This window comes from Felis catus, chromosome A3 (assembly GCF_018350175.1).
Source record: "Felis catus isolate Fca126 chromosome A3, F.catus_Fca126_mat1.0, whole genome shotgun sequence".
In the NCBI taxonomy this organism is placed as follows: Eukaryota; Metazoa; Chordata; class Mammalia; order Carnivora; family Felidae; genus Felis; species Felis catus.
This window is the reverse complement of record NC_058370.1, coordinates 4,870,067-4,884,250: the sequence shown is the minus strand read 5'-3', so window position 1 is coordinate 4,884,250 and position 14,184 is coordinate 4,870,067. Positions and strand designations below refer to the sequence as shown.

The 14,184-nt window shown below is 50.5% G+C and overlaps 1 protein-coding gene across 3 annotated transcripts in view; it reads left to right on the top strand.

Moving 5' to 3' along the window:
- VAPB (VAMP associated protein B and C) overlaps positions 1 to 13,194 on the top strand; it is a 58,484-nt gene extending 45,290 nt beyond the window's left edge. For all 3 annotated transcript variants that reach the window (XM_023251070.2, XM_045053446.1, XM_045053445.1), the window contains exons 4-6: positions 824 to 904; positions 2,800 to 2,976; positions 5,972 to 13,194. In XM_023251070.2, the coding sequence (XP_023106838.1) occupies positions 824 to 904; positions 2,800 to 2,976; positions 5,972 to 6,130 (417 nt within the window). In that variant the 3' untranslated portion in view covers positions 6,131 to 13,194. The remainder of the gene's footprint in view (positions 1 to 823; positions 905 to 2,799; positions 2,977 to 5,971) is intronic.
- Positions 13,195 to 14,184: the final 990 nt, after the last annotated feature.

Genomic DNA, 14,184 nt, shown 5'->3' with positions numbered 1-14,184 from the left:
CGGTGCAAGCAAACACTCTTTGGTAGCATTTGAATGGCGTGCGGTTCCACTGAATGGACCTGCCCCGATGCATCTGGCCGCTCTGATGTTTGGCGCGTTCCTGGCTCTTGCGACCACTGTTGCTCTGGCTGCCTCCTGCATGGTCCCGGGGGAGGGGGGAGTATCGTAAACTTCCTGCCGTGCTGGCCTGCACTTCTCAGCGTGCCCTGGGATTCCTGTCCTCGCTGCCAGAAGGAGGGGGATTGAGCCAAGAACACGTCATCCCAGAGCATGGATCTGATTTAGCCGGCAAGGTGTTCCCGCCAGCAGGCTGGAGGGAGTGGGGGGGCCACCCGGACACTGGCTTGCTAGCTGTGCCCCATTGGTAGTGGGCAGTGTGGTTCTGAATCCACTCCCAGGTAGTGTACGTTTCCTCTCTCCAAGAAGGGCGTATCCCGCAAAGTCCGTTTTCTTTTCCTAAGGAGAGCCAAAGTTGCCTCTGGTCCTTCGGACATAATTTAGACAATTCCTCTGCCTCCGGTGATGGTCAGTCGTCTCTGTTCCACGTGCTTCCCATAGACTAGCAGCAGGGAGGAGCATTGGTTGGTGTGGAGGGATCAGGCGGCGGGACTGGGCTTGTGAAGCGTGATAAGTATTCGGGAAAGCTAGTGTGTTTAATCTTGTCGTTAAAGCTACTGAAATCTCTACAGACGTAAGTTCTTTATTTGATATACATCAGGGCTTTCTCATTAAGAGTGTTTTTCTGAAATTGTCAGTTATAGGAAGAAAATTATTCCTCCGGCAGCTTTGTAATATCTTGATTATTAAATTTAAATTGTTTTAGTGGAAGGAGGCAAAACCGGAAGACCTTATGGATTCAAAACTTAGATGTGTGTTTGAATTGCCAGCAGAAAATGATAAACCAGTAAGTATGTTTATGGTTAACAATAATTGAATGTTGCAAGCTGATACTTATTTGCATACCATCTCCTACAAAACCAAGATTTAAGTTGGCAAATTATTTTCCTTCCTCTGACGTGTGATGAAAAAAATAAGCTGAAGTCAACAAGTAAGCGGGCCTCCAGGAAATCAGCCTTTGAGAGGCTTGCAGAAAGACACCTAATTGAAACAATTTTTTTTTTCTTAAAAAGTGCAACCTGTTGGCTGTTGGAATGTCCTAAATCCTAAAGCGCTTCTTTGACTTGGCAAAGTTATAGGTTGCTGTAAAACAGTGGGTGAGTCTGAAACAGGGAATAATTTGCCGTTGATCATGGTGCTTGACGGACAGGCTCTCGGGTTCTGTTCCACAGACCTCCGTCGCGGGTCTCCCTGTCCGTCCGCTCTTTCCCCTTCCCCCTCCTGCCTCTTTAGGGTTTCTCAACCTCAGCACTATTAACATCGGGGCTGGGTCATTCTCTGCTGGGGGCCCATCCTGGCCCTCATAGGCTGTTCAGCAGCACCCCTGGCCTCTGCTCACTAGATACGAACAGTCCCCCCTCTCGTGTGACAACCAAAGGTGTCTCCAGACATTGCCCGTTGTGCATGGGTGGGGGCGGAATCATCGCCTCCATTGGGAGTCCCCCCCCCCCCCCCACCTCGTGTTGCCGGAGGGGGTTGCTGAAAGGACCGGCTTCCTCCAAGCTGTCGACTGGCTTTTCTCTGGGAAGCCAAGGGACAAGCCTGTCATGGCCCTTGCCTGTGGCCAGTTGAAGAGAGAAGACTGTATCCGAAGTGCTAATTTGGACCTTCCTTCAACCTAGTCAGAAAAGCTTCAATTGTATTAAAAGCACTGTTTGAAACACACAGAATATTCAACTACCCTGGCTGTTAATAGCTGGAGTTGGGAAATCGAAGCGCTCACATTGTTAACATCGTCCACAGCAGCGTCCAGGGATGCTGTTGATAACGTGTCACCACTGCTTAGTATTTTCTTCCTGCTCAGTGACTGACCGCTGTCGTTATCCCGTTTCTCGGATGGGTAGTGGGCTGTTTTGGTTTTGCTTTTCTCTCTTCCCGCTGCACATCCCGGTAAGGTCGGCATCGCTGTTCGGCTCCCGGCCCTGTGCCGAGCCAGCTTTGTGGAGGCGGGGGTGGGGGGCGCCCTGGCAGGAACCCCTCCTCTCCTCTGGAAGACGAGGGGTCGAGCCCGAGGGTGCGATAGGGAGAGCTAGTCGTTTTCCCGGGGCCGCGCGGAGCCCTCAGCACGCTGGTCCCCCCCGCCTGTTCTATTTTCCCCAGCACACCTGAACATCCCCGCCCCGGGCCCTCTCCAGAGGCCGTCGTGACCGTCTTGGCCGGGACGTGGGGGACGCGCACGTCCCTGGATTGAAATGTCACAGACGCTGAGCTCGTTCCACCTGCGACGCAGCTTCCGAGTTCTGAGTTCGTGACCTAAATCGCCCTCGGTGTCACGTTCTCCTTGGCCTCCCCCGTCCCAGCCCCTCCTGGGGATGTTCAGGGCTTCCTGGTGACAGTAACTCTCGTGGCTAGTAACTCCTGAGCTTGTACGATTACGATACGCTACCGCTTGCATGGCGGGGATTTGCTAGTGCGGTATGCACGGCCCTTTTTCTCTTTCTTTGAAGTATTAGTCTCAGCCGAACTTCATTATTTGCCCTTATCCATAATTTCTGGGGCCCCGTTGCTTTAGATTATTAAGATACTAGATAAAGTGATCCATTTTTAAAATAAATGTGACATTTTACAGTGTGGATGAAACACTACCACGTGTGGTGTTTGCTGAGAACTACTTTACTTTGCATAAAAAAGTCCTTTATTACATAGTTGGTGACACTTGGGCTTTCATTTATTTCTGAACAGCATGATGTAGAAATAAATAAAATCATACCCACAACCGCATCAAAGACAGAAACACCAACGGTGTCTAAAGCTCTGAGCTCCTCTTTGGATGACACTGAGGTTAAGAAGGTCATGGAGGAGTGTAAGAGGCTGCAAGGTGAAGTTCAGAGGCTGCGGGAGGAGAACAAGCAATTCAAGGTAATGGCTTTTTCTTCTTTTTTCTTGTCTTTTCTTGTCTTTTCTTGTCTTTTCTTGTCTTTTCTTGTCTTGTCTTGTCTTGTCTTGTCTTGTCTTGTCTTGTCTTGTCTTTTCTTTTCTTTCTTGTTTTTTTAAAGAGTTTATAAGTCTTTTAAGTAATCTCCACACCCAACATGGGGCTCGAACTCAACCACCCCAAGACCAGGAGTCGCACGCTGTACCGACTGAGCCAGCCAGGTGCCCCAGTGGTATTTTATTCGTGACAATCTGCAGAAAACAAGGGCTTTCCTCCTATGATCTTGGTGGTGAAGTTGATGAATCCCTGAATTTGTAGAGTTGTTTTGTATTTGCACATTCTTTCCTCAGGGAGAGAGGTCTGTGGCTTTCATCAGGTTCTCAAAAGAGCTCTGAACAACCCCCTGCCCTCTAATTAACCAGCGTCCCTTGAGCAGAAGTTTCTCAGCTATTCAAATTCTTGTTCCCTTGTACTTTGTGTGTTATAATTTATTTGATCTTCTAAACCCTTTGGTGAAGTGTAGGGATTATCATCATCCCCACTTTACAGATGAGGAAACTGAGGAACAGAGAGGTTAAGTGACTTGCCTGAGATCACACGGTCAGTGAGATGAGAACCCGGGCTGTGTGCCCCAGAGTCCCCATCTTTCCCATTCTCCCTCTTCAGCCTGCAGACTCTTGTCCTCGTGTTGAGAAACAAAGCCTCTGTCATCCTCCCACTAGTATAAATTGAAGATCAATTCTGAGATTAAAAACAAAACCGCAGTGGGTATCCTGACTTCACATTTTCAAATCCTACTCCATCCCCACTGGATGAGAGTCCTTTTTTAGGAGGGTAAATACTGACCTGTACTCTGTTTTAACACAGGCGTCATTCTGGATTTTGGAGATTCTAGGTGGGTCTGGGCAGTAGGGTCTCAACAAACTACTAATGTGGTGAGGAGCTCGGAGACAGGAAGTTGTCACGGCAGACAGGTGGAGCCCACAGAAGGAGGCCCCCGAGTCTCCGGTGGGCGGATGCTGACGGAGGGGTCGGCACTGGCGTTAGAGGGTCGGGCTGCACGGGTGGGGGGGGGGGGCACGGCGTCCCTCATTTGGCCCCGGAGCCCTCACGTGTTGTGGTAGTGACTGCTTACACTTGACCCGCTCTGAATCTGTGGTGGTCACGGCGTCTCCTGGGCCTCCACTCACAGAACGTGTCTGAGGCCCCTTCCAGCTTTAAGAGTATGTGTGTTTCAGACGGGGTCTTGGATCTCGAAGAGGTTTCTGAACATCTGATCCTAGGAACTTCTGTTGCAGCTTAAGTATGAGGCCGGCCTGTTGTCTTCTTCTCGGTCCTGCTGCCCCACCAGGCCCTGGACTGTCGCTCTTTAACTACCGTGGCACCAGATGCACATGAGAAATTCAGTTCAGTTGACTTTTCCTTCTTTCATGCTGACAGTGTAGTAGAGACAGGAGAACTGACAGTGTCTGGAAAATGGCATCATCTTCTTTCTTTGCAGTAATCTTGATTTGCCTCATTCAGTAACTTTTAGTATGGAGTAAATTATGAAGCTGACACTTTACTTTTTGGCGAAAAATCTCAGATCTGCCTGAAGCTTCTCCTTGAGTGTATTTCTCTTCAGAAACGTTTAAAGTGATAAATAGGTAGAAATAGCTTCTATATAAATCCAATAAAATAAATGCTGTATTTTGCTGTGCCCATTTTTTTTTTTTGAAGTTAATCGAATGACGCCACTCATTCATCACTGTGCAGTGCTGTTGGCCATGCCCCATGAGCAGAACATCTTCACACTACTAGCAGACCAGTCTTGACGTTAGAAGATTCTTTATCCCTGCCAAACACTGATTTCTTGTTTTGTGTCCTTTCACTCTTTCATTTGGCCAACACGCCTCTCGAGGCCCTCCCTTGTACCTGGCACTGCGGGTGCATACGTGAGCTGTCCTTGCCATGGAGGAGCTCCCCGTTGACCGGGGTCGCTGGGGAGACACAGACACAGGTCCTGGAGATCCGACTGATGAGTGGTCCCACAGAGATGGCCCCAAGTGCCTGGAGAGTCAGCTTGGCGGGCTGGCTGCCTGTTGTCTCCAGGACCTACGAGTCTGGGGATGAGCAGACGGGGTCGTTAGCCGGAGGCATGCCCGGGACCACATAGAGAGACGCATGCCCTGTTGAGGAATGTGCACTGGGCCTTGGGATCAGTGAAGAAAGAAAGGGTTTCTATTCTGTGCATATCTACGTAGTTGAGGGAAAAGTGTGGCCGAATGTCTGTAGAGATGTGAAAAAGGATGTTGCTCCTTTGGCGGGAATTCCTTGCTTTAAGTCGAAAATATTTGAGATGCATTGATCAAACTGTGTCACATTTTAATAGTATTCCAGATACCATTGTTTTCTATCCAGCAGTCTCCATGTAACTCATCAACTACAGAGCTCTGCACTGGAAAACTTGTGGGCCCCCTACCTGTGTAGCTTCTTGTGATTTTTTAGATTTGTGCTTCGGGAAATGCCTGTCGTTCACACATTGATGCCCTGAGCAGGGAAGACTGCTCATCAGAGGAAGAAGGACAGAGAGGGTTGGAGTCGGGTGTAGAAGGGTGGCCCGGAGACGCGGCCAAGACGGTGGGTGGTCCCAGGTCTCACATGTGCCTGGCGGACCCCGTCAGGAGCTTTTTCTCTGTAAGTCACGGGGAACCGAGGTCCTGCTTTACATGTGTGGTATAAAAAGGTGCACTGGCAGCCTCGTGTAGGTGGGCAGAAGGAAAGAGGGGCCGGCTGCTGGCAGCGTTTTCTCCCTGGCCTCAAGCCAGTGCCTTCTTCCCTGTGGGATTCAGTTTCTCCCTTTGAAAAGTGAGGAGGCTGGACCACACCACGTGATCCAAGTCTGTGCTTAAAAGCCCACCCTGCTCTGCTAAACTGTACAGCTGACCTCTGTTTCTGGGGCCTTGGGTTGTCTTTGAAAATGTGCATTTGCTTCCGTAGGAAGAAGACGGACTTCGCATGAGGAAGACGGTGCAGAGCCACAGCCCCGTCCCCGTGTCAGCCACGGCTGGGAAGGAGGAGGGCCTCAGCGCCCGGCTCCTTGCTCTCGTGGTTTTGTTCTTCATTGTCGGTGTGATCATAGGGAAGATCGCCTTGTAGACGCGGCAGGCGGAGGGTGGCACACTGCGTTGACGGGCCCGCCATTCTGTGGGGTTTGAATTTATCATAACCATGTGTCAAAAGAAGTTAATGTATGATGACATCTCACAGGTCTTGCCTTTAAATTACCCCCTCCCCACGCGTGCGCACGCGTGCACATACGCACATACACACACACACACACACACACACACACACACAAATTATAACGTAACAATCTTTTAGAAAGTTAAAAATGTATAGTAAGTGATCGGGGGAACATAATGATCTTTGTGAATGACAAGGGAAACCGTGATTAAACCATAATGGCATGTTGGAAGTGTCATTTTAAACATTTGTAGCCTTGGTACGTGTGGCTGGACTGATTACCTCTCTTAGAACGAGACAGTCTTCCTGCCGGTTGGTGCTGGCCCTCAGGGGAGCCGGAGCCCGGTGCGGTGGGGGTGGGGAGGGCCGTCCCCTCCCCAGAGCAACCCCCCACCCGCCCCCTCGCTCCCCGGGCTGCTTCTCCATGTTCTGCCCTGGCCGTCGGTTCCCTGGGACTGACGAACAGGGTCAGAAGCCAGAAGAATTGTGCTGTGGCAGCGTCAGATCTGCCCGTCAGGAGCGGGAGGCGGACGGTGACCGACTGACCCACCACTTTGGAAATTAAAGTCAATGCTTTGTTCTCTTAAAGGGACCAAGCTGAATTACTGTTGGTTCATGTAGTGAGATGGAATTGTTCTTCAGAGATGTGTAACGCATATTTAACTTATTTAATGTATTTCCTCTCATGTTTCCTTCTTGCCACGAGATCATGATTAATGCTGTGGCCTCCAAATCACACCTGTGCTGCCGGAGGGCTGCGGGCTCCCCCCCCCCCGCCCCCGAGGCTCTGGGCTCTGCGTGTCGATGCAGGTGGGGGTGCTGTGAATGTTGGGAACAGCTGCCACGAAGTGTTTCTCTGTGTAGACGAACGACAGTCGTCATCGAGAGGGAATTTTTCTTAGTATCAGCGGTCAACTCTGTCACCCTTTCTGATGGAGAAGAGTAGCTGACGTTCTTTCTTGTTCCTTTGTTGTCCCTCAGCCACCACTTACACTTCCAGCACGTGTGCCCTGAGTCTGGTCCTGACCTTTCCCGTGTGGCCCTGGCCCGAGATGGGGCGGCAGGGTGGTGGCGGAGCGGGAGCCAGCTGGGTGGGGGCGGGGAGAGGGGCCACAGGCTCTTCAGATAGTCGTCAAGTAGTTATTGGGAGTTTGACTGTAAATTAATTTTATGCCATAAAAGACCAATCCAATTCTGTTCGACTATGTAGCATCTTAAAAAGAAAAAAAATTAAAATAAAGCCCCAGAATTAAGAGTTCTTTTGTCATTTTGTCACCTTTGCTGTAGAGGGGAAATTATTATTTTTATGATCCTCGTTATTATTTTGTTATTGGAAGGTTGGCTTTAAAATGAGCCCTATCAATGAAAATACATGTTTAATGATTTAAATATAGATATAGCTATATACGTGTGTGTGTGTGTGTGTGTGTATGTGTGTGTGTGTGTGGCGTTGGCTTCAACTGAAAGTATAAAAATAAAACTGTTGAAAATCTTAAGCAACTGGTCACCCTCGCCCTTCCATTACCTTGCCCTTCGGTAGGAAAAGAACTCTCCTTTGGGTCAAGGAGCCAGGCAGGAAAGATTAGTGAAAGGCAGGCTGAGTGCGGCTCCAGGGAGTGGGTGGGTTTGAAAAGATGGATCCATCAAAAGGAAGAAGGTCGTTAGAAGTCATTCACTTGAGTCACATTGCTCCTGAACTTGGCTGGGGCACAAGGGCCTTGGCTGTGGCTCTGGGGGTCTGGTCAGGGACCTAAAGCCTGGCAGCTGGATGCCTGTAGGCTGAGTAAGTAAGTAGCTTCTGTCTTCACGAGAAGTTCCTGTGCGTCCCGAGTGCTCACGGTGAACACGGAGTGGCCCTGCTTCTCAGCCACACACCTGTCGGTCAGACCACGTTGAGAGCGCCCGACCCAAGTAGAAGTTAGTGTCCAGTCTTCTCTCGTGCGTGCGGATCCGGGGGCTTCCGGAACAGAATGAGACGCTTTCTGCCATGAATTTTCTGTAAGCGGACTCCAGTCCAGGTGTGGGAGCTGCAGCAAACCACTCTTCGTGGCTGGCAGCACCCGATGGCTTTGACGGGAAGTGACCAGCAGGGTCTCCAGCTGTTCCCGTTTCTCTAGAGCAGAGAGCTGCAGACTTGTTCTCGAAGGGCGTGGCTGTGCGTTCCCACAAAACCTCACTCACAAGAACGGCTGGTGGGATTTGGCCGGTGAGGCTGGAGTCTGCCCGTGCCTATCCTGGGGCGAGTGAGTTCTTGAAAAGAGTGCCTCGGATATCCGTTCTGTTTTGGGTCTTGCAAAGCAATTTAGTGTCTCATGTATATGTAGGAGCCGGCATTCAGCTTCTCAAAGATGAGGGCATTTTGCTCACAGCTGAAAATCTGAATTTGAGATCCAGAGTTGTCTTCTTTCTGACTAATCATCCTATAAAATCTCTCTTCTTTGGAGGTTAAGATTTGGTGAGCGCATGTTAGTTTATGGAACTTTCTGAGCAGAAGAAGGGAACTCCCCGGGGAGAGATGGAGGGTGATGGTGGGCAGACTGGATGTCATGGAACCATGCGGTCGGTGAAGGGCGTGTCAGGAGAGGGTGAGTGCGTGGGGGGCAAGCACTGCCAAGGGTCTGGGACCGTTGCGGGAGCCACAGACAGTCAAGATCTTGAACCTGGAGGAGTACGCACGTTTTGAGTGTCTTTTGCTCAGATGAGAATGACAGAAGAGAAGGAATGAGAGGAAAGGCAAAGAGGTGGATGTGTGTTCCCCTGACGTGGGTCTGTCCTGCCCCAAGAGGAGACAATCAGAACAAACTGGCCTGGCGCGGGCAGGGCTGATGCCGGCCGGGGTGCCAGCCCGGAAGCAAGCCACCCCTCCCCCCCCGCCTGCCCTCGGGCACCGCTTTCCAGCCCCTCTGGGAGCGGTGCCCTCGTAGGGACCTGCCACCAAGCCCACAAATACATAAGCAATGTAAGCAATAAGAGAGTCCTCTAAATTTTTATTGATTGAATTTTTAAATTGATAATTTAAGCTCTCTCCGCACAGTACCAAAATACCTCTTGAAGACAGCAGGCTGTGTTATTTGTAGGTATGAGGACCCGGCTTTAATTTTTTTTCCTTCTCCTAGTTTGCATGTTTCGTTTCCCTCCCTAGTCTTCTAAATTGCTGGCACCAGCAGTAATAAATACTGATAAAATCAAAATTGATTTTTACCAGTGGACAGTTTATGCCTAGAGAGACGGCTTATACCTACAGAACACAGAAGGGGGAAAAATGAGGAACCTCCAGTGATCCGTGAAAACCTAAACGCTTTCAAACAAATCCCAGGAACAGAATTGCTATCGAAAGATATCAGCACGGACTTGCAGGCTGTGTTGAGTCAGATATAACTGAATGCAGTGATGGCTCAGAGCTAAATAGCCTTTCAAATTAATTTGAAAACAAACTCGTGTGTGTGTGTGTGTGTGTGTGTGTGCGCACGCGTGTGTGCGTGTGTGTAGCATATGTACCATATGTAAGTAGCTTAACATTTTTCAAATGGTGCCTATATTTTTTGCACTCACAAATCTTTATATTTGCAAACTCAGAATCCATGCCAAAATACAACAGCGTTTGTCATTTTCAGTCCCTTTCTCTAAAGAACTGGACCATTTACAAGTTTCTGGTTACGGTTTGTGGAATTCTTGGTTTGAAAAGGAAAAAACGAGAGAGATGGGACCTGGGCGTCAGTCACCTTGAACCCTTGAGTAACGCCCCTCTCCCAGCCCTTCTCAGGTGAAGAGGCCGCTGCGCCCCCTGCTGGCGATGGCAGCTCACTGAGGGCGTCTCGCGCGGCCTGTGCTCTAGGGCGGCCTCCCCGGCCCCTTTCTGTTGAGTCCATCCGGCTGGAGGCGGACCGACTCAAACTCTGGAGTTGTCAGAAGCGAGCACTCTGGGGAGCCCTGTCTCGGTGAAGCTTGGGTGTGTGTGCCGCTGGCTGGAAGCGAATGCTTCCAAAGATCAGCAGAAACGGACTTGTATTTAGAAAGCCCCCCGAACAGTGGACGGATGTCCCTGGTCCCCGTGCACAGATCTGTCGCGGCCTGCGATTACTCTCCGGTACCCGAAGGGCAGCTCGGAGACCACACGTGCCGCACGTAAAGTGGGGTCCCTCAGGGTGGCCCTGGCCTGATCGGATTTGTAGGTGGCTTCCCCCTCCCCTCCCCTCCCCTTTTTTTTTAGCCTTCCGCAGAGCCGCTTTGATAGGGGCCTTTTAGAGAAAGTTGCCACTGTTGCGACGCTCCCTCCGCGCCGTGCCGAGTGTTGCCGGTACATTCCGTCACTGGGCCGAATCCTCCCGACTGCTGTGACCCAGGGGGCACGGGGGCTGTGTTGCGCACACGAGGAAATGGAACCTCCGAGAGGTTGAATCGAGCAAGTGCTTAGATCCTCTCATTTGGCACCAAGGGTGCCTCTGAGCGGGTCCCACTCGGAGCAGTCGTGTGTAAGGCTGGTGAGCGAGCTCTCCCTGCCCCGGCCGCCCCGACCGGCCGCGCACCTCGATGGGTTCGCCTCCGTAGCTTGTGCGCTCATTCTGAAGACGAAGCGAGCTTCGCCGAGATGCGTTTCATTTTTCCTTTTGAAACTAAACACACTTCAGGCGGTGCAGAAACGCGCGTGTTTCCATTTTCTCATCGCCTGAAGATCTCTGCCTGATGCTCCTGGGGAATGAATTGGGGGGCCGTAGAAAGAAAATTGCCAGTCTGTCTCGGCGAGGCAGTGGCGAGGATGCTTTTCTGCGGAGGCTTTACATAACTTGTAAATTAAATGCGGAGCGAGGGTAGTTCATTAAAATTGGTATCCCGGAAGTGGCCCGCCGGGGTTTGAAAACGCCGAGCTGCCAGGCTCAGACCTCTCCCCGAATCAGCGCTGCCCTTCTCCGGGAAGTCACGGAAGGGAGCGAGTCACAGCAGACCCTGATGGGGGGGGGGGGGGGGGGTGGCGGCAGCCCAGAGGCAGGCCCGGAAGGCTGTGAGCATGCGTCTCCAGCGAGACCCCCCAGCCGGCTCACCCCTGCGCCCGAGTCCCGTCCGCTGCACCCCTAGTCCACGGGGCTCAGACTCCCCGGGTGTTAACTGGGGTGCACGAGGCCTCCCGCCCCTTGCCGGGGGGGATCCAGACCTCCCTCCGTGGGGATGTTCAGCTACATCGGTGCCGCTGAAAAACAAGGTTTCGTTTTACTCGCTTTCATTACAGAAACATCTAGGAGACACGAACGCACACGAACGGTTGCGTCTGATAGTTAGAAGGGAACCCGTGGAGGCAGGTGAGACGTGGTCTCGAGTCATACAGTCACTTCCGATGTTTTCCCTAATGGAATTAATTCATCACAGAATGTCTGCATCGACTCTGTAGAAGAGGCAGAAAAAGCCAGCAACCAAAATACAGCTATTACCTAACTTGCCGTAGATATTTGCAATTACGATACCTTGGAATGTTGCCACAATATGGATTGCTTTGATTAAAAGATGTCAGTTGAATAAAACAGTACCCTGGGATAATAGTTTTCTGCTGCTAGATAAATGCTGATGTTTATTTTTAAACCAGGAAACATTGATCCTGTGACAATGCCCTATTAGAATTACTTTATTATAGCACAGGGTTGACGTATATTTAATCATTTGGCTAATGGACGTGGGTGCAGGACTGACGGACACTCACTGCATCTTGATGAGCGGCAGGAGCCCAGCCCGGCCTCTGCAGGCCCGGCTGCCGCCCCAGCCTTTCATTTGACTCCCACCCAACGCCTTGGCCGGCCGCAGCCAAACAGGTTACCTTTGACTTCGCGTTTCCCTTCAGTGCACACCGGCTAGGGTAGACACAGCAGATCTCTCAGCACGGTTTCATTACGGCTCAGTGCTAACAAGGATGCATCGCTTTTTGTGATTTAAAAACGAATGTAGATTAGCATGCATGTTTCTCAACGTCGTCTCCGTGGTTTTCCATGTGATACGAACAAGGTCTGGTTCTTTTTTTAAGAGCCGGATGCCTGCATTCCTATCTTTCTTTTGTTATCTTAGAAGTAAACTACACTCAGCTGTTACCCTCTCCCGCGGCATTCATAGAAGGATATTTTTTCCCATTGACTCTTTTACTTGGATTCAAGGGTCAGAATTTACTGTCTGCAATACTGAGACCATGTGTACAAGAGCCACCCGCTTCCAACAGTCACTCATCTGGCAAACACTTACCCGTTTACCTTCTGTGTGTTAGATACTATAGGAGATGCGGAGGAAGTAATCAATGGGAGCGATTTGTTTTTGTGTGTTCCATTTGTAAGCAGCCTCGGTAAGGTGCCGCCAGCTTCTGTATGCACGCAAGACGGCAAGATGCATTTGGCTCTCCGTTTCTGCGGCTCGCATTTCCTTTCTTAAAGAATTTATAAACTGCTGCCATTTGAAACTTCCTATGAGAAACTCAGAGTGGTCTGTTTAAAGGTCCCCTTCACCTTCCCCTCTCCTCTCCTCTGTGAGCAGAGTCATTTCGATGGCACACGCCGTCCCTGGTCTGCCTTACGTCTTTCTCTCCGCAGTGTGTGGCGTGTGTTTTTGCCCTGACTTCGATGTACAGGAACGTCTTGGGAATCGAGTGTTTTAGGCGACGTCTTAGAATGCTTTCGTGTTCTTAACGTTTCTTTTCTGTATTTTAAGTTGTTATTTCCTGTTTTGACATAGAATCCATTTTAAAAGTTTGTGCAGGAAAGGCCTCTTTCCCATCGTACATTTTGGTTATCTGATATGTAATAAATTCATGGTTTTATGGCTGACTTTACGTTTCCCGGAGGGAAGGAGATGTATTTCTGCAGCGCCCTGATCGAAGGAGCCATTCACAGCATGTTCTTACATGTTCCGTGTCAGCCTGATGAGACCTGTCCGGCCGAGGCATAAACTTTTGTACTAGCTGTCTCCGTATTCTGTTCAATAAATTCTGTGCTCTGAATATATTTAAAGGATGCTTCAGTGTAAAATTATTTTGAATGGATGGCTTAAGAGCATTCGGATATGCCTTAGAGAACACACTAGAGCCCGTCGCTTTATTCTTTCACCGACTCTTAGGAACATAAAATCCGTGTAAATGGAAAATCATGGATACTTTGCGTGACGGGAGCTGACTTAAGGGGTGACTTAGGTCAACTTCTTCATTTTACTGATGAGGAAACTGGTCCAGGGAGACTCCGTATGGGGGCCAGGCACGCATTCCTGCACTTTCCTGGGGGGAGCGGGGTGGGGGGCATTTGTCACTGATTGTATATACAGAGTCCTGGCTGGTGTAGATGGCTTCCAAGTCTGCGAGGTGGGGCGACTTCTGTCTTTCACAGTGGTGGACGGTTCTCCATCCTACAGTATTTTTAAGACGCTAACGAGGACATCTTAACTCCTCTCAGGAGAGTGACACATGCAGCCTGTAAGACTTCACGCGAGTCCAAAAGATACCGCAGAGTCCCCCCTGAGGCCCAAACCCACTGCCCTTCTCCAGAGACTCCTGGAGTTTCCCGTTTCTGGTTTGACTCTTTCCAGAGATCGCCCCTGCCCGCGTGTCCCTGTGCTCATACCCTGTGCGTCCTTACACACAGCACACACTACCCGCCCTGCCGTGTCTGTTGCTTTGTGACTTTGTCGTCTGTTCGACATCATTTCGTGTCCACACGCATTTTCTTAACGGCTCTCTCGTTTCCCTCTGTGATGTGCCCGGAATTAACTTACTTGGCCAGCCCTCTGTGGAGGCGCACTTAAGTGGTTTCTAGTCTTGCTGTTACAAACACGGCTATGGCAACACCCCTTTGCGTGAGCAAGAGTAGCTTGGGACGGGTCTGGAAGAGGAATGTTTGAGTCAGAGGGGGCTCGCATTTTAAAGTCTGTGACTTCCACGTCGTCTTCCAAGGAGGATGCACCGGCTCGCGGTCCCGGCACTGCCCGCCTCCCCCTGCCACCAGCGCATC